The following is a 23,311-nucleotide window of genomic DNA, read 5'->3' as shown; positions in this document are numbered from 1 at the left end:
TTTAGTTTGAGTAGTGATCTTGAAGTCATGGTAAAAAGTGGCATTTTATAGTTAGAAAGATAGAAGAAAAAATACCCTTTGCTTTGTGCCAGTAGAAAAAATGTAATGGAACATTGCCAGTGATATATGCTTACAAAGTTCAGGTTCAGGATAGTTTCACAAATAATCTTTCTAGAGCATGTCATGAATGATCGAGAGAAGCCCTCATTGCTTTTTTTTTTTTTTTTTAAATTGGATTCCTTTATCACTGTCTTTCTATCCTCTGGACACTATTGTACCTGATCTCTGATCCTTTGGTTTCTGAGGCCCTTAACTTCATGTGTTTGATATGTTGCCCAGTTGGCCATGATAGCACAGGTGGTGAGGCTACCAAGGCCTGGAGAACTATTCTGGAATAGTTAAAGAGGATGGATTCTTTCTGTGTCTAGACAAGGGAGATATACTCAGTGTTTGTATGTTTGATTAACATTGGTATTACCCAATGAGCAGTGCCATTCTGAAGGCGTGTGTGTGTGTGTGTGTGTGTGTGTGTGTGTTTGCGTGTGTGTTTTCGTGCCAGCCGAGAGGGTAAGGGCAGACCCAGAACTACTGCATATAAAACATGCACTTTAGCACTTCCTTTGAGCTATCTCCGTGACTCCTGACACTATTTTTTAAAGTAATAGTTTGTGTGTGATATTCTTCTCCTCTCCCTCCCCCCCCCCCCCAACCTGTCCCTCAGCAACTCCATAGGCCTTTTTTTGCTTGTTGAGGTGGGACCACACTTGGCAGTGTTCAGGGCTTACTCGGGGGGGGGGGGGGGGCTCAGGGCTCGGACCATATGTGGTACCAGGGATAGCACAGTGGGTAGGGTGTTTGCCTTGCATGCGACTGACTCGGGTTTGATTCCTCCGTCCCTCTCAGAGAGCCCGGCAAGCTACTGTGGTATATTTGATATGCCAAAAATAGTAACAAGAAGTCTCACAACGGAGAGGTTACTGGTGCCCGCTCGAGAAAATTGATGAGCAATGGGATTACAGTGATATAGGGATCAAACCCTGGTTGACCGCCTTGCACGGCAAGTGCCTTCCAGCTACACATGACTAATTCTTAATTAGAGGCTCAACCCAGCCTCTAATTCTTCTGGTGTGGGGAGAGCTTGTCCCACGTGGATGTGTTCAGGGTTTCCTCTTGGCTCTGTCCTCAGGGTTTACTTCTGGCAAACTTGGGGGACCATTTGGGGTGTTGGGAATTGAACCTGTTGGACTATGTGCAAGGCGAGCATCCTGCCTGCTTGTATCTGGCCTGCAATCTCTTTTGAAACAGTGTCTCCAGATCCACCCTTCTTACATACCCTGTTTGAAAGCTTAGGTCAGGCAGGTACTTTGTTTCAATCTCTTTCTTGCTTATGCAGCTGTTGCAGGATAGCCATTCCATTTTTGTACATCTTCTTCATTGTTTTCATTCCTCTTCCCCCGCCCCCAGTTAAATTTCTTTCCAAAATCTAGTGAATGCAGTGACTATTATCCCTTATAGTTTTTTCCTCTAGCCTATATTGCATTTAAAATGTTGAAATCAAGAAGTTAAGCTTTACTTTTAACAGGGGCAATACAATAGTGTATAAAGCAAACATAATATTTTAAATGGATACACACAACTTTTCTGTAATAGGATCTGTTTATTTATACTAGCTCCTGTACCCTTGTTCTCCTCCTTCCTTTTGTTGGCAATCTGAATTGAATCTCTTTCTTTCCTGCTTATGTTAGGTACTATCCAGTCTCTACCACCCCACCTCCATTCCACCAATCTTTAGAATTTATTATGTCATGGTGTTTGATATCAAAGCAGAATCTGTTTCTATAAACTGCTGTTTTACTGTTCACCTTTGCTCCTACTTTATCACTTCATTTAATTATTGAGAATTATTCGTGGCATGCTTATACCATAAATTAGTTGATCTCTCCCTCTCAAAAATTCTTAGTGTTGGAGAGATAGTAAGGGAGGGAAGGCACTTGTTTGTGTACAGTCATGTTGGTTGTGACCCTGGTTTAAATCCCTAGTACCACTTAGTGGTCCCCTGTGCACGGTCAGGGGTCACTCCTGAACACCAAGCCAGGAATTGCTCTTTTGCGCTGCCAGGTGTGTATCGTTTGCAATAAATAAATAAAAGTTAAAAGTTTTCTCATGAATGCAAGCATTTGCTTAAAATTTAAGTATTGCAGTGCTGTGCAGTACTTTTTTCTTTTTAAAGTTTATATCTCTAAGTTTGATTCTTTATAAACTTTCTGGGTTGATTGGTATACACATATTTTTATTGAATGTATGTTGATAGGTTATTTCCCTATAAAAACTAAAGTAGTTGCAGTTCTACTACATGTGTAAGAAGTAATCTTTTTTGCATCTGCTATTATATGTCTTGTTTTGAATTTGTCTTTTAGCATTGCATAAACTTTCCATTTTCTTTGCTCTACCATTTAACCTTTTTGCTTTTAGTTTCATTGTGTATTATTGTCTTTCAGTTTATGGCAAGGGATTTCTTGTTTGTGGTGAAAATGGCCTCCCCACCTTGGATTATTTGTGCATACATTCCCTCCCCCCATCCCCTTCTTTTTTGGCTTTATGGGTCTTACCTGGTGATGCTCAGGATTATTCCTGGCTTTACACTCAGGAATCTCTTCTGGCAGTGCTCCTGGGACCATACAGAATGCTGGGGATCGAATCCGAGTTGGCCGTATGCTAGGCAAGCACCCTCCCCACTGTACTATCACTCCAGCCCCTGTGCACACATTTTTGTGTCATTTAGAACTCACTCATAGAAGGGGAACAAATGTGTGTGTGTGGGGGGTGGGGGAGTGTGTATATAAATTATAGGGATCTGACATGGTAGTCATGAAGCAGATTAAACATAATGTAAGATGTTACTTTTCTATCTGGTTCTAGGTATATAATGGAAAGAGAAACAGTTATGTAAAGCAGGGTCTCTCTTGGGGAAGGTGTCAACTGTATGCTATGTAGACAGCCTGAAACTCATGTCCTTTCTCTGCATCTAGATGTCTATAACTCTGATGGTGGAGGCTTGGTAAAGTCACCTACTTTTGGGGGGCTTGTTTTTGTTTTGGGGCTATACCCAGCTGTGCTTAGGGCTTACTCCTGGCTCTGCTCTGGGCTCACTCCTGGCGGGGCTCAGGGGACCATATGGGGTGCCCCCCCTTCCTCCTCCTCCTTCCTCCTGCCTCCCTCCTCCTCCTCCTCTTACTTTCCTCCTCCTCCTTTCTTCCTCCTCTTCCTTTTTCCTTCCTCCTCCTTTTCCTTTCTTCCTCCTCCTTTCTTTCTCCTCCTTTTCCCTTCTTCCTTCTTCCTCCCCCCTCCTCCTTTCTCTTCCTCCTTTCTTCCTTCTTCCTCCTCCTCTTCCTTCTCCCTTCCTCCTCCTCCTCTTCTTCATTCTCCTCCCTTCTTCCTCCTTCTCCTCCTCCTCCTCCTCCTCCTTCTCTTCCTCTTCCTTCTCCTTCCCTATTCTTCCTTCTCCTCCCCCTTCTCCTCCCCCTTCTCCTCCCCCTTCCTTCCTCTCCTCCTCCTCCTCCTCCTCCTCCTCCTCCTCCTCCTTTTTCCTTCTTTCTTCTTTCTCCCCTCGTTTTTTAAACTAAAGAACTAATATGGTAGGAAAGAGGTTCCTTGACTCTCATTATAATAAAACTGTTTTCCCTAGCTGGTTCTGATTTCTTAGTTTTCTCAAGGATATCTTACATATCTTACATGGTTTAGGCTGCCAGTATAGGAAAGAGAATTCTGGGAAATAAACATTATATTTAGCTAGTTAGAAAAAATATAAATCCATTACAATCTTAGTCCAGTGTGAGATGACTATTTTTTCTAACTAGTGACTTGCATTTATACTATTATTAAGTCACCATCTTTGTTACTGAATTAAAATACTTTACCATGCCACATTGTTATACTTACAAATACTTGCTTTAGTTTTAAGTTGAGAAATTATTCTCAATTCAACAGTGCTTCAGTGTTATCAATATTTTTTATTTTTTGAAATGCCTACAGATAGGCCATTGTGTGCATTTACTAACTGTATACACACAATTAGTTTTTTTTTTAATTAGAGCTCAATATTATTCCTGTATCCCAAGAAATTACTTAGAGCAGTAGCTACTGCTCTAATCTTAGATGCCTGTAGCACTGTAGCACTGTTGTCCCATCGTTCATTGATTTGTACATTTTTCACCACCAATGTGCCCAGTTTCTCGTCTGCCTCTATGGCAGACACTTCTCTTTCCCTCTCTCCCTCCCTCTCTCCTCCCCTTCTCTCCCCCACCCCCTTTTTCTCTTTCCCTTTGGGCATTATGGTTTGCAATACAAGTATTGAAAGGTTATCATGTATATCACTTTACTTTCAGCACTCATTTGTTGTCCAGAGTGATCCTTTCCAACTCTCATTGTCATAGTGAATTCATTTTCTTTCTAACTGCCCCTCACTCCCCCTCCACACACACAGATGCACTTGTGGCGAGCTTCCAGTCATGGACCAGTTCTCCTGGTCCTCATTTATACTGTACTTCGGTATTAGTCTCATATTGTGTGTTTTTATATCCTGCAAATGACTGCAATCATTCTATGTTTGTCCCTCTTACTTGTACTCATTTCACTCAAAATAATACTCTCCTTGTCCATCCATTTATAAGCAAATTTTATGACTTCATTTTTCCTGGCAATCAAGTAGTATTCCATTGTATAGATGTACCATAGTTTCTTTATCCAGTCATCTGCTCTCAGGCACTTGGATTATTTCCCGATTCTGGCTATTGTGAATAGTGCTGCAATGAATGTAGAAGTGCAGGTGGTGTTTCTGCTGTGTGTTTTAGGGCCCCCAGCATATAAACCCAGGATTGGTATCTTTATTCCAATGTCATGCAGTTTAAATTACTATCAGTTTGTAGTACAGTTTGAAGCTGAGGAAGGTGATGCCTTCCACCTTTTCCCCCCCAAGGATTGCTTTAGCTAATTGACCTTTACACAATTTTTATGGTTGAAAATATATACTAGTTGTCTGACTCTAGACTTTTAAAGTTAATAAAAATTCTTAGGGACCAGAGCAATAGTTCAATGGACAGGGTACTTCCTTTCACTTGACCAAACTGGATCCCCAGCACCCTATATGGTTCCCCTGAGCCCCGCCAGGAGTAAACCCTCAGCACTACCAGGTCTGGCCCCCAAAACAAAAACAAAAATCTTTTCTTGCAGGCATGGGGAGGGGGGCCGATGGGGAAGAGGAGGGATGTCATGTCCTCTATTGTTCAGGGCTTACTTTTGACTCTGCTCTGGGATTACTCCTGGTAGTACGGAGGACCAGATGCGGTGCCAGAGACGGAACCTGGATCAGCTGCTTGCATGGCAAGCTCCCAATTTATTTCTCTGGTTCTTTATTCCAGGTCATTAAAAATGTTTAGGATTAAAATTAATGTACCCAGAATGACTGGAGGAAGAAGCCAGTTATGGGGCTGGTTTCGTGAAGGTTTTTAGAACTTTTTAATAGCATCTTAGAGCACCTAAGAACTCTTAGAACATCTTAGAAAATCTAAGGTGTTTGCCTTGTATATGACTGACTCCAGCTTAATCTCATGTACTGCATACAGTTTCTTGCGCATTATCAGGAGTGTTTCATGAGCACAGAGCCAAGAGTCAGCCCTGAGTAGCTCCAATTGTGCTGACCTCACATCCCACCCCCCTCCAACCCTCCTCTCCTGACTAGTTACTGTAGCATCTTTGAGAAATAATTCTTTTTGTTTTTGTTTTTCTGCTATACCCAGCAGTGCTCAGGGCTGAATCCTTAGTGCTCAGGGGGCCATTCCTGGCAGGCTCTGGGGACCATATAAGATGCTGGGGTTCTGTACTCAGAAATTACTCTTGGCAGTGCTTGGGGGACCATATGGGATGCTGGGGATTAATGAACCCGGGTTGTCCGCATGCAAGGCATACGCGCTACCTGCTGTGCTTTCACTCTGGCCCCAGCTCCAGCCCTTTGAGAATTCACAGTGACTTCACCTTTGTAGATTTCTGTACTTGAGAATAATTTTAAGAATTGGGCAGGGATGTGACTTAATTTTATTTTTGGATATACAAGTTTCTCAATTAAGACTTTGAATGCCACTATCCACATATTTGGTTGGTTGAGTTTTTTTTTGGGGGGGTGGTCACACCCGGCGATGCACAGGAGTTAACTCCTGGCTCTGCACTCAGGAATTACTCCTGGCAGTGCTCAGGGGACCATATGGGATGCTGGGAATTGAACCTGGGTCAGCCGCATGCAAGGCAAACTCCCTACCTGCTGTGCTATTGCTCCAGCCCCAGTTGAGATGTTTTTTTCCTAATTGGATAGAAATGCACAATAGAAGGTTTGAAATTGAAAGGAGCCAACTTTTTTTTTTTTTAATCATGTGACAAGAAAAGAGCTAGTGTCTTTTTCTTGGAAGAAAATAGAAGTTATTTTGATCTAGGTTTTATTTTTGTTTTGGGGCCACACTCGGTGATGATCAGGAATTACTCCTGACTCTGTGCTCAGAGTTAGACAAAATCTTTGCTCACTTCTGGCAGTATTTGGGGGACCACATGGGGCTCCTGGGACCCAGTTCTGCTGTCTACAGGGCAGACATCCTACCCTCTGTACTATCAGTCCAGCCTCTTGATTTGGATATTTTTAATTCTATTTCCCTCCATTGGACACATGCAGTTTGCCTGTATGCATGCTCTTTGTACATAAACCTAAGTGAAGTGTAACTCCTTGAGAGCTCTCAAATAAGCAGATAGCAAAAACAGAGGAGTGGAAGAAGAGGAAGAACTGTTTGATAAAGTCTTAACTGCAACAGTGCAAAATGCAGATTTAAGGATTTGTCCTTAAAGTGGCAAAATCACAATTAACATGGAATTTATTTTATCTTGTTGACTATAACATGCAGCATTTAACCTCCTACTTTTTGCTGTATTCTTGAGTCACTTATTGCAGTGCTCAGGAAACTATGTAGTGCCAGGGATTAAATCCCAGACTTCCATGCAAAATATATGCTTAGCCTGTGGAACTTTCTTTGGCCACCTAATGTAGAATTTTTTTTTTAAGTCTGCAGCAGACTCTGGACATACAATAATTTTTAAAATTTGCATAAATGGAAAAATTTGTCTTGATTGTAATAAATATGCGGAAAAATTGTGGTTGAGATATGGAAGAACTTAAAATTATGATGTCTGAATCTTTCTCAAGAGAAAATAGGGAACCAAAGACATGAGTTTAAACTAGATAGGAAATTAAGAGATTTTGAAAATCTGAAACTTGATGCTGTTGTGAAGTGTAGCCCTTAAGATGTCTATCCTCCCTGCCCCCATCTTTAATTTCTGTTGCTAAGAGGGGAAGTAGATAATCATTTGGGTTTTTTAAAAAATTGTATTGGGCAACCATACCACCTAAAAAATTTAAAAGCAGTCCTACTGAGATTTCTAACTGTGAAGTTATTAATGAACCTCTTATGAAAGTAACAAATTAAACTTTATTAGTAAGATTCTTTTGTAGTGTATCAGGGAGTAAAATTAGCAGGTTGTCATTACAATGTGCTGTTTGCATTTCTGTTTAATACATGTAACACATTAGGGAGTCTGAAGCCACTGTTGTAAAAGTTTAAAACTATTTTGCAAAAAAAAATTTTTTTGAGTACATGATTAAGACTGAAAAATTATGTAGATTTTCTAGAGTGAAGGTAACACAAGCAAGAATTTGTACTGTAATTTAAAAAGTAAAAATGGGTTCTTGGTTTGGCTATGTCTAATTCTTGAAAGGAAGTACTTGATACCTGAGTAGAAAATTTAAATATGAAATAGTGGAGAAGCATTTTAGAAAAATCTTTAGGGGCTGGAGAGATAGCCCAGCAGATAAGGAGCTTCCCTTGCACAAGACCATCCTCACACCCTAAATGGTCTCCTGAGCACTGGTAGGAGTGATCACTAAAAATACAGAGCCACAAGAAAGCCTTGACAAGTGTGAGTCAACCCCTGTGGGGTAGGGCCCAACCCCCTCATCCCCCCCCAAAAAAAAGTCTAGAAAGGCTTTATATTGGAAATTAATAGTGAAAACTTTAATGTGGGAACTTAAAGTCTTTATTTCAAATACCCTGGTAAGTGACATTAAGTTTTTCCTATCTGCAACTACTGCCGCCACACATGCGGCGCCCCCTCTTCCCTTCCCCCCCCACCATCTCCCATACTTTGCATTTGTCTTAAGCAAAGCTCTTTGAGAGATTTATTTGCTTCTTAGTCATTGGTTCTTACTCTTAGCCTGCTTAAATTTTTCCCTTTTTCTTGTTTTTGATTTAGAGCACCACCTGGAGTTGCTCAGGGCTTTCTCCTTGCTCAGTATCAATGTGTTCTCACATACTCACTCCTGAGATTCTATGGTTAACATATTATATATTCTCTTTAATACATACTTAACAACATTCTCATATCTGTTTTGTTTTGGCTTCAGTTTGACATTTGCATGCTGTCTCTTCAGCAGTCTAACTTGCATGTCATTGACTAGATTTTTATGCCAAAATTCATACTCTAAAACGCATAGATTTTAACTATATGATGAGTTTTGATAAATTAGCACAGTGGGTAGGACGTTTGCAGGCCGCTGACCTGGATTTAATTCCTCTGCCCCTCTCAGAGAACCCAGCAAGCTACTGAGAGTAACTTGCCCGCACGGCAGAGCCTGGCAAGCTACCCATGGTATATTTGATATGCCAAAAACAGTTAACGAGTCTCAAAATGGAGCCAGTACTGGTGCCCGCTCAAGCAGATCGATGAGCAATGGGATGACAGTGACAGAATTTATTACTCAAACTTCTATTAAGATAAAATTATTTTTATCTGCACTTTATTTTCTGGTTTTGGGCATACCCTGGTGTTCAGGGCTATACCGAGCTTTTTTTTTGCTTTTTTTTTTTTTTTTTTTTTGCTTTTTGGGTCATATCCAGCGATGTTCAGTGGTTACTCCTGGCTCTGCACTCAGGAATTACTCTTGGTGGTGCTTAGGGGACCATATGGGATGCCAAGGATTGAACCCAGGTTGGCCATATGCAAGGCAAACACCCTACCCGCTGTATTATCACTCCAGCCCCTACTCCCAGCTTTATGTGCAAGGGTTACTTGGCATTGCTGGGGCGGGAGGGGGTGATATATGTTGATGAGGATTGAACCTGAGTGTTTGTGTCTTTGCACTTTGGCCATTTGATCTATTTCCTTGGCTCCTAGATTTATGTTGGTATTCCTTGTTATTTGTGTCACACTTGGTTGTGCTCAGGACTTAACTCTTGACTATGGGCTCAGAAATCACTCCTGGCTCTGGAGACCATGTATGGTGTCTGGGATCTAACTTGGGTCTGTCGTGTGGCAGACAAGTGCCTTACCTAATGTACTGTCTCTGGCCCTTTTTCCTCTTGAATTGGGTGGAGCCCCATATTTTAATTTTTTCTGACATTCCTGGCTTCACTTGGGGGGGAGAGTCATTTCCTGTGGTGTGGGGAAACTGTATGATGCCAGGGATCACACTGGGGTCACTGCAAAACGTGCTTAGCCTCTTGAATTATCCAGCCCTAGATTTGTGGGTTTTTTTTGTTTGTTTGTTGTTTTGGTTTTATTGGGTCACACCCGGCGATGCACAGGGGTTACTCCTGGCTCTTTCACTCAGGAATTACCCCTGGCGGTGCTCAGGGGACCATATGGGATGCTGGGATTAGAACCTGTGTCGGCCGCGTGCAAGGCAAACGCCCTACCCGCTGTGCTATCGCTCCAGCCCTAGATTTGTGTTTTTAATGGGAATATGTTTAATAATTTTTGTATCATAGCATTGCTGTTTTGTTTTGGTTTTGGAGCATACATGGCGATACTCAGTCCTTACTTCTGACTCTATACTCAGGAATCACTCCTTGCAGTACTCAGAGTACCACATGGGATGCTAACAACCGAACTCTGCTTGGGCATGTGCGAGGCAAGCGCCTTACCTACTGTATTATCTCTGGCCCTATAGCACTGCATCTGATAACATTGTAAACTGGACTTCAGAATGAAATGTTTTGTGGTTTGTCTGGTCCTTCATTCTGCTATTCATCTCACATCTAATTTTTTAAGCAAGGACAGTTGTTCCTGCTCCTTGTGAAAAATGACTTTTCAGTGGTGGACTGAACCATGGTGGGAATTGAACTTAGGAATTTAGGCATTTGAGACTCATGCTTTACTGCTAAACATGTCCCCTGGTCCTAATGCCTTTTAACACTTCAGGAATTCTGCATTAAAAGGAAAATTCCTGACCATCTGCTGTTAGGTTTTATGCAGGCCAGTTGAGACATCACACCAGTTTTAAAACAGTAAGAAAATAGTATCTAATTAAGTGCTTCCCAAACAAGGTGATTCTCCCCATTGGGACAGTGGTGGTGTTGCAGTGGGCACTATAGGTGATAGTGGCCTTTGGTGCAGTTGGGTAGTATTTTGTTCACTCAGAGAACATAGATTTCCAGGGGTGATGCCCCTCCCTCAACAACACCAACACCAACACCAACAACCTGCAACAGCAACAACAAACCGCCCTCCTCCTCTCCCCCCAACTCAAAAGGCAGTAGTAGAATAGTTTGGAAACCTCTGCTGTAGTTGGTGGTTGATGCCAAATGTTAGCAGTTTCTACCCATTGGCATGAAAGGGATTGTCAGGAGATGTAGTGACATAGACCTCTCTCAGATGCATATAGTCCAGTGTTTAGGAGGGAGATTCTTTTTCTGTCCCTGTCCTTATCCTCCCCTCCCCCCTGAATTATAAGGGAAAGTTAGGGAGGTTGGAATATAAGTAGCTTAGTTCCAAAGTGCTGGTCACTTGTAGTGTCCTAGTGTGGAATACTTAACTGTGTCTACTGCTCATGACGTTTCCTCTAAGATAAGTAGTCTTGGGGTTTTATTTGATTAAGAACTGAAGTATCATGTTTAGATAGTATAGGAAGGTAGTACAGGATGCCCTTGTTTTGCCTTGGGCCACTTTAGCTTACCATGGTTTGATCCTAGTACTGCATCATGGTCCCCCTAACCCAACTCACTACCTACCACCGTCCCCTTTCCTCTTGTTCCCCCATCCCTACAAAACACAGTATTTGGAATAGGTGCTAATTAAGTGACTCATTTTTGATCTTTTGAGAGTGTAAGCAAAGGGAATATGAACAAACATTCTTTGTTAATTTTATATAAGTGGAAGGATAGACTGAAAAGATAATTTAGATGAGTGATTTATTTTCCAATGGTATTTCCCAAATTGTGTGAATCGGTTTATAACTGAGACATTTAGTTGGGAGTATTTAAAAAAATTACAGCTATTTCTTAAAAGGTGGGGGCTCAGCAGTGGGTATGCTGTAATTGAATCCTTTTTCCTCAATAAGAAAATTGTTTGGGGGGACAGGTAGAGCTGGTGATGCTCAAGGGCCACTCCTACTGGTTCGTGGGGGGCTATAAGTCATTCTGGGTGGGATCCTAATCAGGGCAGTGGCCACAGCAACATGCTAGGCAAACACTTGAACCTTTGTACTATGGCTCAGGCCCAGTTAGGTTGTTCTCTAAAATTTGGAAGCATTAGGAGAAGCAAGTATGTAATAATTTCTGTGCCTTTAAATGAGGAAAGAGCAAACCTGGGATCAGTAATTTTGGGCAGTGACTAAACTTGGGCATAAATCTGGGCCATAAGATGTGCAGAACAGTTGAGAAATCTCACCAGTTTTATCAAACATTCTGATAAGATTAAATACATGTATAGGTGAATTCTGAGTAGGCTTTATGTTTAATAGAACATTTGTTAATATGGAATATCCCTATTTAGCTGTCACAAAATAATCCCTCTTTTGTGCACTAGATAAATGGGTGATCTTTTTGGTTTTAAATTCTCATTTCCCACCTGCTCAGAGCCTTCATTCTGGAAAATCCGCTTAGAAACCAAGTCTTCCATAATTGGATGGGCTGTTTCTTAACGATTTAATATGTGGTTGACTTGAAGAACTTTTTTTTTTCCCTCTAAGCATATCTTTATTCTATCTTAAAGGCTGAGGAGATATTTCAGTGTGCTGGAATGTATGCATTAGCCCTGAGTTTGATAATTGGTACCACGTAGTTCTTCTCCTTTAGCTTCTGTCCTGCCCTGCATTGCCTGGTGGCCACTGAGCACAGCTGGACATCATCTTGGTGGCTGCCAGGAGCACTGAACCTTAGTAGTACTGCATTGCCAGCCTGTGCACAGCTCCTGCTGGATTGGAGTATTGCTCTGGAGTATCAGGGCTCTCCAGCCCTCAGCACTGCTGTAGAGGCTCATAAAAGAAAAACGTATCTTTAATTATTTGTTAATATATGTCTTTAGCGCAGTGAGTAGGGTGTTTGCCTTGCTTGAGGCCGACCCGGGTTTGATTTCTCCGCCCCTCTTGGAGACCCCGGCAAGCTACCGAGAGTATCCTGCTTGTACGGCAGAGCCTGGCAAGCTACCCGTGGCATATTTGATATGCCAAAAACAGTAACAATAAGTCTCACAATGGAGATGTTACTGGTGCCCACTGGAGCAAATCGATGAGCAACGGGATGACAGTGACAGTGATATGTCTTTTGTTTTTGTTTTGGGGCCACATTTGGTGATGCCCAGGGGTTACTCCTGGTCCTGTGCTCAGGAATCACTTTTGGCAGTTCTTGGGAGACCATATGGGATGGTGGGGATTAAACTTGGGTCAGCCAGGTACAAGGCAAACATTTTTACTGCTGTACTCTCTCTGGCACAAAAATTATCTTTCTAAGATTTTATTTTATTTTTCTATTTTAGGGCTTATACCTGGCAGTGCTCATGGCCATTCCTGGCTCTGGGCTTAGGAGTGCCCCTTGGCCTTGGTGGTGCTTTGAGGACTGTTGGTGGTGCAGATAATAGAACTAAGGTCACCATCAAGTGAGGAAAGCCCTTTATCCCTGTACTATCTTTTTATCTTCCAGGGACACACCCATTGATACTCAGGGGACCATGTGATACTTAAAGGACACCCAGGTGATGGGAATATAACTGGAGAGATTGACCTCATTTAAGGCATGCAGGGCATGTACCTTAACACTCCACCTCCACCTTAATCCCGGACTATCTTTTTCAGTCCTAGACATTTATAGTTTTAATCAGTACAATAGAAATGATACATGAAATGATGCTTCATGTTATAGTTGGAAGAATTTTAAAATTTAAGTTATACTCCTTGTCTGGAACCTATTTGTTGTAATATAGTAGGTGTTCTTTATAGTATGTGATAGAACATTGTAATTTGGATTCCAGGGATATGATAAGGAGAAAATAAAAATTGGCTTTTAAAGTAGGTACACAGGTATTGCCAATATTACAGACTGTTGCCTTGGTTCATCACAAAGTTTACTGCAAAGCATGTAACATGGCTTGAATAGGGTCCTTACCTCAAAGAGTTTGACATGAGAAACGGAGCACATGCTTTACATGTAGGATGCCTAGGTTCCTTCCCTAGCACTTCCTGGTCCCCTGAGCACTGCTGTAAGTGATGAGCACACATCCCCTGTCCCCTTGAGCCAGGACTAGCCCCTGAGCACTACTGCTGTGGCCCCAAAACCAAAACTACAGAAAAGAACAAAACAAGTCTGCCTAATCTCCAAAACCTTTTCAGATACTCTCTCTCTAAATGGATATGGAGATTTTTTTTGGATACCCCCACCAAAAGAAAAAGCCAGGGAATTATATAATTACTCTTAAAGTAGGGTTCATTTTATAATAATTCACAGACTTTCTCACTGTGCCTTTTCCCCCCAGATAAACTAGTGCGTTTCCTTTATCAGGTGAAAGGAATGTTTTACTTCCCTAATAAACCAGGTTGCAAAAGGTGGTTTTATTTTTATCTTGGTTGAAGACAAAGATCGGGGGTAGTGATGTGTCACTGTCACCCCATTGGTCATCGATTTTGCTCAAGTGGGCACCAGTAACATCTCCATTGTGAGACTTGTTTGATACTGTTTTTGGCATGTTGAGTACACCACCGGTAGTTTGCTAGGCTCTGCTGTGCGGGCAAGATACTCATGGTAGCTTGCCAGGCTCTCCGAGAGGGGCGGAGGAAACGAATCCGGGTCGGCCACATGCAAGGCGAATGCCCTACCACTGCTCCAGCCCAAGTGATGTGTAATAGAAACTAAAGTTTAATTGCTGTACAAGAGCTTTTTCGTGTGTGAGTTAAAATACCTTTTAGGGTCTGGAGAAATCTCTAGACTCATACAATATTTTTATTATAATTTCGAGATGTTCTTGGATCCTAAGAAATGTGACCTGTATCCTTAGATTTAAGAATCCCTTCTTTTGGGGTCAGAAAGATAGACTTAGCACAACTTTTGCATGTGGGCGCCCCTGATTTGATCCTGGACCTCCCTGCATGTCCCCTAAGCACTAAGGAGTCCCCTCCAACTCCAGGAACACTGCCAGATGTATGGCCCTAAATCAAAACTCTATCTTTTTATATCCTTATTTCAGATATTCTGTACATATAAAAATACTATTTTGTTTCCTCAACTTTATTGAGTATATTATATTTGAATATTGTTGAAGTAGGTTGTATATATAAATGATACATTGTCTAAAGGTTTTTTATCAGTTGTCTATGTATTTGACAATGAGGCTATGCAAAATCTTAGAGAAACATTTTCGTTCTCTTAATGATGAATATAGCGGGCTGATGTAAATGGATATGGAGTTTTGGTCTTATTTTTCCAGAAAAAGCCAGGAGAAAAGTTGGGATGCGGGGGGTGTGGGTGGGTAAGGGAAGGCTATAAATACCAGAGAGCTCTTGTGCTCTAACACATTGTGAATGAATATTCTGTCAATTCTGCTTAACTCTGATGTTTTACATTTCTTCACCATGAGGTAAGATCTCTTGATGAAGCTGTGAAATGGCTTTGGGGATCACTTCTCTTGCTTCTGGGGCTGAATTTTATAATCTGGTTCCCAAGTATAAAAGAGCATTCTTTCCTTGGGTGTGGGGAGCGCCCCTTGACTCTTGTCTGCAGGATTGTTATGAGTAGCCATTCCTCTGTGTGGGATTTTAGGGGAAGTTCCCAGCATGGACACTGTGGGTTAGTAGATTCTGCTTTGGGGCATTTATGGTATTTTGCAGCTAGAGGATTTTGCAGGTTGGGATGCCTCTTTGTATTTGCCATTGGAGATTGTGTCCTCTTAATGTCTGCTTCAGAAAGGGGATGGCAAAGGCTCATCATCTGTCCATATTAAGATTATTCCCCAAGCATCGTTAGTGAGGAGGACAGTAAAACTCAGGCTGAAGAGTTTGGGAAGCTAAGGCTTTCACCTTTTTTCCCCTTCCCTTTTTGTAAAAGACAATTTGTAGTACATTTTGTCTTTGTAAGGGAGATTTTGAGTGCCCAGCTGGTTAGATATAATTAAAGAGAGGGGAAAAAAACCTTTAAGCAGACCTTGAAGAAATCTATTATAAATTTGAGTGGGAACCTGAGAATGCTGTGACATACAGGCAAAACTAATTAAAATAACTGATAAATCAAATGTAGCTTTACGTGGGATTTTTAAGATTAAGTTGTTTGAGAATTATGTTTAAAACCTTACATTTAAATTAATAATGCTTAGGAATTTCTTCCTTTGTGAATTTTTAAGTTACCTAGGCCCTCCATTGCGTACTGGATAAGTTTGCTAATAAAAATGCTATCCTTCTTTTGTATTAGTGCTGAGATTCCTGCTGTGAGAACTCTCTTGCTTCTCTGATACTTATTCCTGGGTGTCCAGCAAAAGGATGGGTGGCCATGTTTCTCTACCTCCAGTTTTTTCCTGCCTGCACTGTTTCATTGCTGGAGAAGCAATGGGTGCATCTTGGCAGTCAACTCCTCCTGGTCCATGGTGTTTCTGACCCAGTGCTCCCCAGGACTAGTTTCCTTTTCTGGGAATGTGTGTATATTCCAAACAAGAAACCTGTTCATTAAAAATCTTCCTTTCCAGAGGGGCAGAGGGTTGGGATGGGCTTAGTGGTAGAGCACATTCTTTTTTTTTTTTTTTTTTTTGCTTTTTGGGTCACACCCAGCGATGCTCAGGGGTTACTCCTGGCTTTGCACTCAGGAATTACTCCTGGCAGTGCTTGGGGGACCATATGGGATGCCGGGGATCGAACCCGGGTCGGCCGCGTGCAAGGCAAACGCCCTACCCGCTGTGCTATCGCTCCGGCCCCCGGTAGAGCACATTCTTTGCATGAGGCCATGGTTCCATTACCAGCATCCTCACCCCTATAGCAAAAATCTTCCTTTGCCCCACTGTACTTACTAGATTGGCATCTGGGCCATTGTGGATCATGTAGGGATCTCAGAGATCTAAACATGTCAATATCTGTAGACCTTCTTCCTTGGAATGATGTACAAGGTGCTAATAGGATGGCATCTACCCTAGGGATGTTGATCTGACATGAAGCTTGGAGGTCAGGTTGCTTTTACCAGAGTTAGGCAGCTGAGTGCCTTTTCAAAGCTCCCCACCTGTGTTACTTTGGTTTGCCTTCATGGACAGCTTGTCTGTCCATTGACAGAGGCTGTGACTTGACTTCTTCTTACATGGCTAGTGTTTATCAGCATGGTGGCTTGTTTGCCTAGTTTTGCCTCTCTGAATGAATTAGCTGCCCTCCTACCAACTGACACATTTTACATGGTAGAAAACATGGTTCATATTAACTTATCAGTTAAGATTTTTCTGTTACAAACGATTTTCAAGTTTCATATGTCAAAACTGACAGGCTATCAAGAAAACACTTAAGAAAAAGACATTGACTTTTTACAGCATACACAATTTTAATAACAAAACTTTCCTGTACACTGTACTTTGTTATTGTTTCCCTCCCCACACTACCCCAGTATAATACTATTTCACACCCCTTAACCCACTTGACTGCCCCCCATACCCCCCTGCTCCCTCCCACCCTTCCCCAATGGCTCTTACAGTGATTGAACACAATTTGTTCGAACTGGACTTTTGGTTTCCAGTCTCGGTGTTGATAGGAAGGTTCAGCAAACATTCCATAGATTAGGTTTTTTTTTTAATTACCAAAGAAAAATAGATTAGTTGAAGGAGGAACAGATGTTTCCAAATGTTTGCAATAGCAGTATGAAAGCTTAAACAGTCATTTTCTATTTGTTTTTGGCCTTAAATTATTCAAGTAGTATGAGTCTGCCCTAGGTTAGGAAGAAAAATATTTAATTATCTATGAAAGAAAAAATTATGATGGCCTTATCATTTTTGCCTTCATCTTTTTCTGGTAGAAGCACTTTAATCAATAATGAAAAGCTTGTTCCCATATAGGTTTTGAAACAGGTCTGTCACTGTATTGCTTTATTAGGAAAATGATCATTTAAGACATCTTCTAAAAATAATCAAATTTCATATTGATATCCATACTTACAGAGCAGGGCATTTATAGTTTTCTTCCCTGATAAGATGTGTGTAGGAAGTATGCTTTGAGAAAATGGTACACCTGTTCTGAATTTTAGGATTCAGACCTAGTGCTACATAGCAATCATTTTTATTGCAAAGATGGAGTCTAGCTCTTGGTGACTAGCATTAGAATAAGCAGATGGATTTTAATAATTAGTGGAGTTGGGAAGTTCAATCAAATCCATTCATTAAATTGGTACAGATATTAACTTAGGCACATTAAGAAATTACATGTGTTAGTACAGATTTTTTTGGCTTAAAAAATTAGTGTCTTTGCTGTTTGTTGGCAGTGGATAGTTTCTCAGTTGTGTATGCATTTGCACATTTATCAGACCACTCCATTTCAGAAAGGTGATAAAAATCCATGGCAAGCTGCATAAATCAGTGTTAAATTATTTCAGATTAGCTGTTGATGGGTGCAGTATCATAGTCCTCTTCCCCCCCCCCCCACTTTCTTTTTCCCAGAGAGATCTCTTACTCTGTTTCTTGATTAAGTGGTCATTCACTTTTTAACCTTGAACATTTTAAAGATAGGTGTTCTGGGAGAAGAGAGGTGAAGAGGATAAAAGGTAGATACCAGAAAGCAAAAGACCTACCATAGTGTTACTTGGAACTGCAGTGAAGCTGGGATGTGGTTCTACTCTAGCCAGTTGATAAAGAGCACTTTATGACTAACAGTCTTATCTTCAGTGCTGATACCAAAGGACAAATAGATCAAAATTAAGTCCTGCATTTCATAGGCAACTGAAGAGTGGCTTTTGTGCTTTAAATGGGGGAAAAGTGTTTTGGGGATATTAACTTTCTTAAAGAGCATTACCCCAACCCCCAAATGAAAGGCAAAATAATCATTTTAAATTTATATTTATTTTTTTACTATAGTATGCCTTGGTGGCCTTACTGTTCCCCTAAATCACTAAATTAGTTGCTTTTCCAGTGTACTTTTCTGAATTTATTAAGGAGTTTGCCAGTTGTTCTTACTCTTTATTAACTGTAATCTTTAGGATTAATTTGGGAATTTTCAGCCAATATTTCTCACCCTTCTACTCAATTTGAATCAATATCAAATGCTGTTGAAGGATGAAAAACATTTCCCTGTATCCTTCATGGGTAGTGAAATTTTCTATGTTCAGGATACAGTTGTATTATGACAAAGCTGTCTCCTGACAAATGGCTGTGTTTACTCTGATAAATGGATTGGTAAATTCTAGCTTTTCGAATGTTCATTTGTAATGGGGCTTCTGATCCCGCTCTGTAGAGTAACAGTGAGCTCCTCTTGATGCAGTAAAATCAGCTTCTGTCCCTGGCCAGTCAAACCCAGGATTTGATTGAATGAGAGATAGAAATGCTTATTGCTCCAGATCAGCAGAACTTGACTAGTCTAAATCTTTGCCAAACTAATCTTCCTATCTTAAAAATAGAGCACACGTTTTTGCCATAATTTGTGATCTCTGCTTTTTACTGAGACACTGTCTTTGGAACATAGTAGATTACCCCTATTTTAGTATTAAAGAAGAAAAAAAGTTAGGATTAAAATTTATTGGTTAAAGTGTCATGTATTTAATTCAGTCATGGGAGGAAAACATACTTTTAATGGAGAACATCATGTTAATCGTGTTAAGAAAAAGATAATATTTTTAGGGGGCTTTCTCTAAGGATTTGATTTCCCCCCCACATTTTGTAAATAATCTGTAAAAATGTTCATTTTTTTCTGGAATCAAATCTGTATTCTGACATCACAATTTTTCTCCTACATATATACATATATGTGTGTATGTATATATATGGATTTTTGTAGAGAAATTCTGTATAAATTGGTAGTTTGCATCTAAATCACAAATATGTATGTTTCCCCATGAAAAGTCATATTTGACAAAACAAAATACTTGTGACTTTTTTCTGTATGAAAACTATGGCATCATTATCATTTGTTAATTATGGAATGTATATATTAACCTAGAGACTCTTTCCCCATCTTTCTTGGGTCCCAGGTCCCAGACCCTTGGCTGTTTGACGCAGATTCTGTACAGTTACCAATTTACCTCACTCTTGTTTGCCTTTTAAGTTCAGCTAGCCTGATTTTGCTAGAGCTAGACTTCAAAATGCTGCCTTTTCCTTTTATCCCTTTACCTTAGCGCCACCTTCAAGTTACCACTGTGTGGCTGCATAAGCATATAGACTGCTTTACCATGAGAAGATTTCAGTCAGTAATGCATTTATTTCACTTAGGAGGAACTGCTCTTAACAGTGTGAATATATCTTTATTAAAATGTCAAATTTAGCATTTAGAAAATAATTTTGTCGTGATTCCTTTATAACGTAGTCTAACAAGAACCAGCATTTATGTCCATTGCTAGCAAATTATTTTTAATTTCACTCTGAGGTTTGAAGATCAGGAAAAGGCAGAAGAGGTTTAAACTGCTTTGTCAAGGCATCTTTGATTATGACAGTTGAGAGAATATAAATATATTTGTGTGCTTTCATTCTAGAGAGTCAGTCATAGAATTGTTAAATCGACTGTCTTTTTCTTTAATTCCTAATTTTCCCATATAATTTTAAATACAATATTTAGTAAACTAATAAGTAAAAGGGTCATTTAAAACTAATTTAAATTGTCTAGATGCCACAAAACTCAACTTGTCAATTAATAAGTCAAACTAGAGATAATGTAATACAAAGTCAGTATAATTATTTAGTATTGATTTCATTATAATGAGACCTTTTCACAATCACTTGGAGTCATTGTTTAAATATATTAAAGTCACTCAGCTTATTAGAGTTACATAAAGGATTCTGTTTTCATGGTGTGGACTTGATAATAGCATCTATCCCAGGCAGAAACTCTGAGAAGAGTGTTTAATATTTGCCAGTCTTCAACATACATGAAATTCTACTTCCCACACTGGCAATAAATTGCAGATTTGAGTAAAAGCCAAATTATTATACAAGAGAACTTTGCTAAGTCTCCTTTAAGCAGCAGGCTAGTTGTGCTATGTGGAATGCAGAGCAATGATCAAACAAGTATTGATTTTTTTTTTTTTATCTCAGTAGCTTCTTTCCATATTGTTTTCAATAGGGAAAAAATAAGTTATGGAGATCTTAGTGTAAATGTTTACACACAATAGTATATAATTACATACACGAACTATCTTATTTTGAAGTAAGCAATTTTTGATTTTTCAACAAGAGTGCAAATTAATGTGAGCATTGCTTCATTATAACACTTAAAATATGGTTTCATTAAAAAATTAAAAATACTTCAATACTTCAAAAACTTAAATTTCCACTTGGTTTGGAAAATTAGGCTGAATGTCACCATTGATAAAAATTAGATATGTATTTAGCCCCCTACATGTAAAATAGATTACTTATCTGATGTAAGTTTTGATGATGGGTTGATATATTATACTTCACATTCTTTGTATGGCAGTTGCTGACACTTACACTGTCCATAACCATTGATGATGATGAAGGGTCCTTCATGGGTGGGTTCATATTCATTATATGGTCCTTGGTCTGACATGTTTGACATATGGAGTCGTGTTTGGGATCGGAGCTGCCTGTGGTTCTGAATCATTGAGCACTGCCTAATTCTTCTTAAAGTGGGAGGGCAGCACTTCCTGGAGATGAACACTATAAAAATAATAAAAAAGAAAGAAAACAATAAAGCCATTGTTCCTGTAATTACCCGCTGAGTGAAGATGGCATTGTCTGGTTCAGGAAAGTGTTCCTCAGTAGTAACAGTAATGCCTGCAGTAGTTGGAATTTCTTTGTCTCCCACATGGTAACTTGATGAGCTTATTCTTTTTGTATATTCAGTGGTTGGATTTCTGTAAGTTGTAGCGATGGCAGTGACAGTTGTTGATAAATTCCAGCAGAGCTGAAATCCATGGACTGCATCTAGAATATCCTCTCCCTGGGTGTGGTCAGGACTGTGGCATAGGATTGAATGCTCCCACCGACCTTGGAAACTGCCCAGCCAGGAGGCCAAAGCACATATTCGAGGGCTGCATTCCCACAGATTGCCAGAGAGCCCTATGGTAGTGAGGGATCTCAGGGAGTTTAAGATCTTGGAATCAAGACTGTTTAACTTGTTGTTATCCATGAGGAGTATTTTAAGATTAGGCATTGTCTCAAATACTGTCAGGTCAATGGCTTTGATTTCATTTCCAGTCAAGTCTAGCTTTTCTAAAGTGCTCCAGGTCCACTCCATCCCACACGTCAAGTTGCTAATTTTGTTCCATCGTAAGAAGAGTGTGTGCAGACTGCTTAGCCGGAGGAAATGAGCAAAATTAATCTTTGTCAGCTGGTTGTGCTCTAGGTGAAGCTCTCTCAGTTTGATTAATCCTGCAAATCCATTACGAGCCAAACTTCGCAAACGATTTGTGCTCAAATCCAGAAACTCCAGACTACGACAGTCCCAGAACAGGCGTACTGGGATAGTCCGCAGGGAGTTGGATCGTAAATGCAAGGTCTGCAGCTTCCGAAGGCCGTAGAAGAGCTCTGGGTGCAGAGATGATAACTGATTAAAAGATAGGTCCAAATTTTGCAGATTAATTAATTGGGTAAAAGTTGTGTTCGGCAGGTAAAATATTTTGTTGGAACTTAAGATTAATTCCTTAAGTTTATAGAGTCCTTGAAAAGCATCTTCTTTTACTGTTGAAATTTGATTGTGGTCTAAGTGGAGCCAGGTAAGTTGGCTGAAGCTGGCAAATTGATCTCTTTCAAGCTCTGTGATATGATTGTGTCTCAGAGACAGGCCCAGAGAGCCCTTGTCTGTGGCATTTGGCACTGAGTGGAAGCCCTGAGAGTCGCAGTAGAAGAGCAGCTTCTCGCAGCGGCATTTGGGTGGACACGCCATACCCAGCGCAGGCAGCATTTTTAAAACCATACTCATTGCATATATTGCTGCCAGCATAGGAGCCCCTAATGGCCACTTGAAATGTAAGCCTGCAGAATATAATTTAAGGAAAACAAGAAGATAGAATTTTTTTTTCAGTAGGGCATCTGTGATACTAAACAACAGCAACAACAATAACAACAATAACAACAGCATATTATGGTGAAAAATTTCACTGCTTGTAACTTATTATTTCATTTGCTGCAGAATATCCTGGTTAGCATAACAAACAAAACTTAAATCATTAAAAAATATGTAAAACATGCTTGATTATGAGCTATCTGTGGTCTTATTTAAACCTTAAAATCCAAAAAATGTGAGTGATTTTCCTCAAAATGTGCACTCACTGGCTTATTTTAAAAACATGATTTCTCACTGATGGTACAAGACACATAAATGCATGGACTTACCCATTCTTCTGAGCACATTGGAGACTGCATTCAGTCGCGATTGTTAGACTCAACGCAGTGAGTCTGTAAAAGGCTCAAACATGCAGGAGCCTTTGACCAGTTTCCTGTTTTCTGTGTCCCCAGCTTTCCGGAGTGAAATGAATCCACTAGGATAAGTTGTTTTTTTTCCCCCCTTAGGATATTCCTCTCGGAAGCATTGGTTTCGTTTTCTGTGACAACTCTGATCTCCTAAATCAGTTTTGAGCACGTTATTAATTTCGTCCTTCTTTAACTGCTCAGCTGGTTAATCAAAGCTTCAGTCTCTCCTTCCCGCAGCCGTTAGTTCTCTTGGTCTTAACTTGTTGATGGCAGATGGGCGGCTTGTTGCAGAGAAGAGCTCCTGGAGCAGCATGAGTGCATTTACTGAAAAGCTTTTCCGAGAAACGGCACAAGAATGGATTTGCTTATGTGCTGCGACCACACAGAACTGTATATAGGCTGACGTCACCGGGTGACGTGT

The 23,311-nt window shown here is 40.4% G+C and overlaps 2 protein-coding genes across 3 annotated transcripts in view; one reads left to right on the top strand and one right to left on the bottom strand.

Annotated features, from left to right (window-relative positions):
* CTNNA1 (catenin alpha 1) overlaps positions 1–23,311 on the top strand; it is a 289,737-nt gene that overhangs the window by 202,579 nt on the left and 63,847 nt on the right. The gene's annotated exons all lie outside the window — the stretch shown is intronic.
* LRRTM2 (leucine rich repeat transmembrane neuronal 2) lies at positions 17,000–23,248 on the bottom strand. Its single transcript, XM_004609906.3, has 2 exons — positions 22,813–23,248; positions 17,000–22,452 (listed from the first exon to the last, which is right to left on the bottom strand). The coding sequence occupies exons 1-2, from the start codon at positions 22,814–22,816 to the stop codon at positions 20,906–20,908; spliced, it is 1,551 nt and encodes a 516-aa protein (XP_004609963.1). The 5' UTR covers positions 22,817–23,248; the 3' UTR covers positions 17,000–20,905.

This window comes from Sorex araneus, chromosome 6 (assembly GCF_027595985.1).
Source record: "Sorex araneus isolate mSorAra2 chromosome 6, mSorAra2.pri, whole genome shotgun sequence".
NCBI lineage: Eukaryota > Metazoa > Chordata > Mammalia > Eulipotyphla > Soricidae > Sorex > Sorex araneus.
Note: the sequence above shows the minus strand (reverse complement) of the source record. Positions and strands in the feature narration are given on the sequence as shown.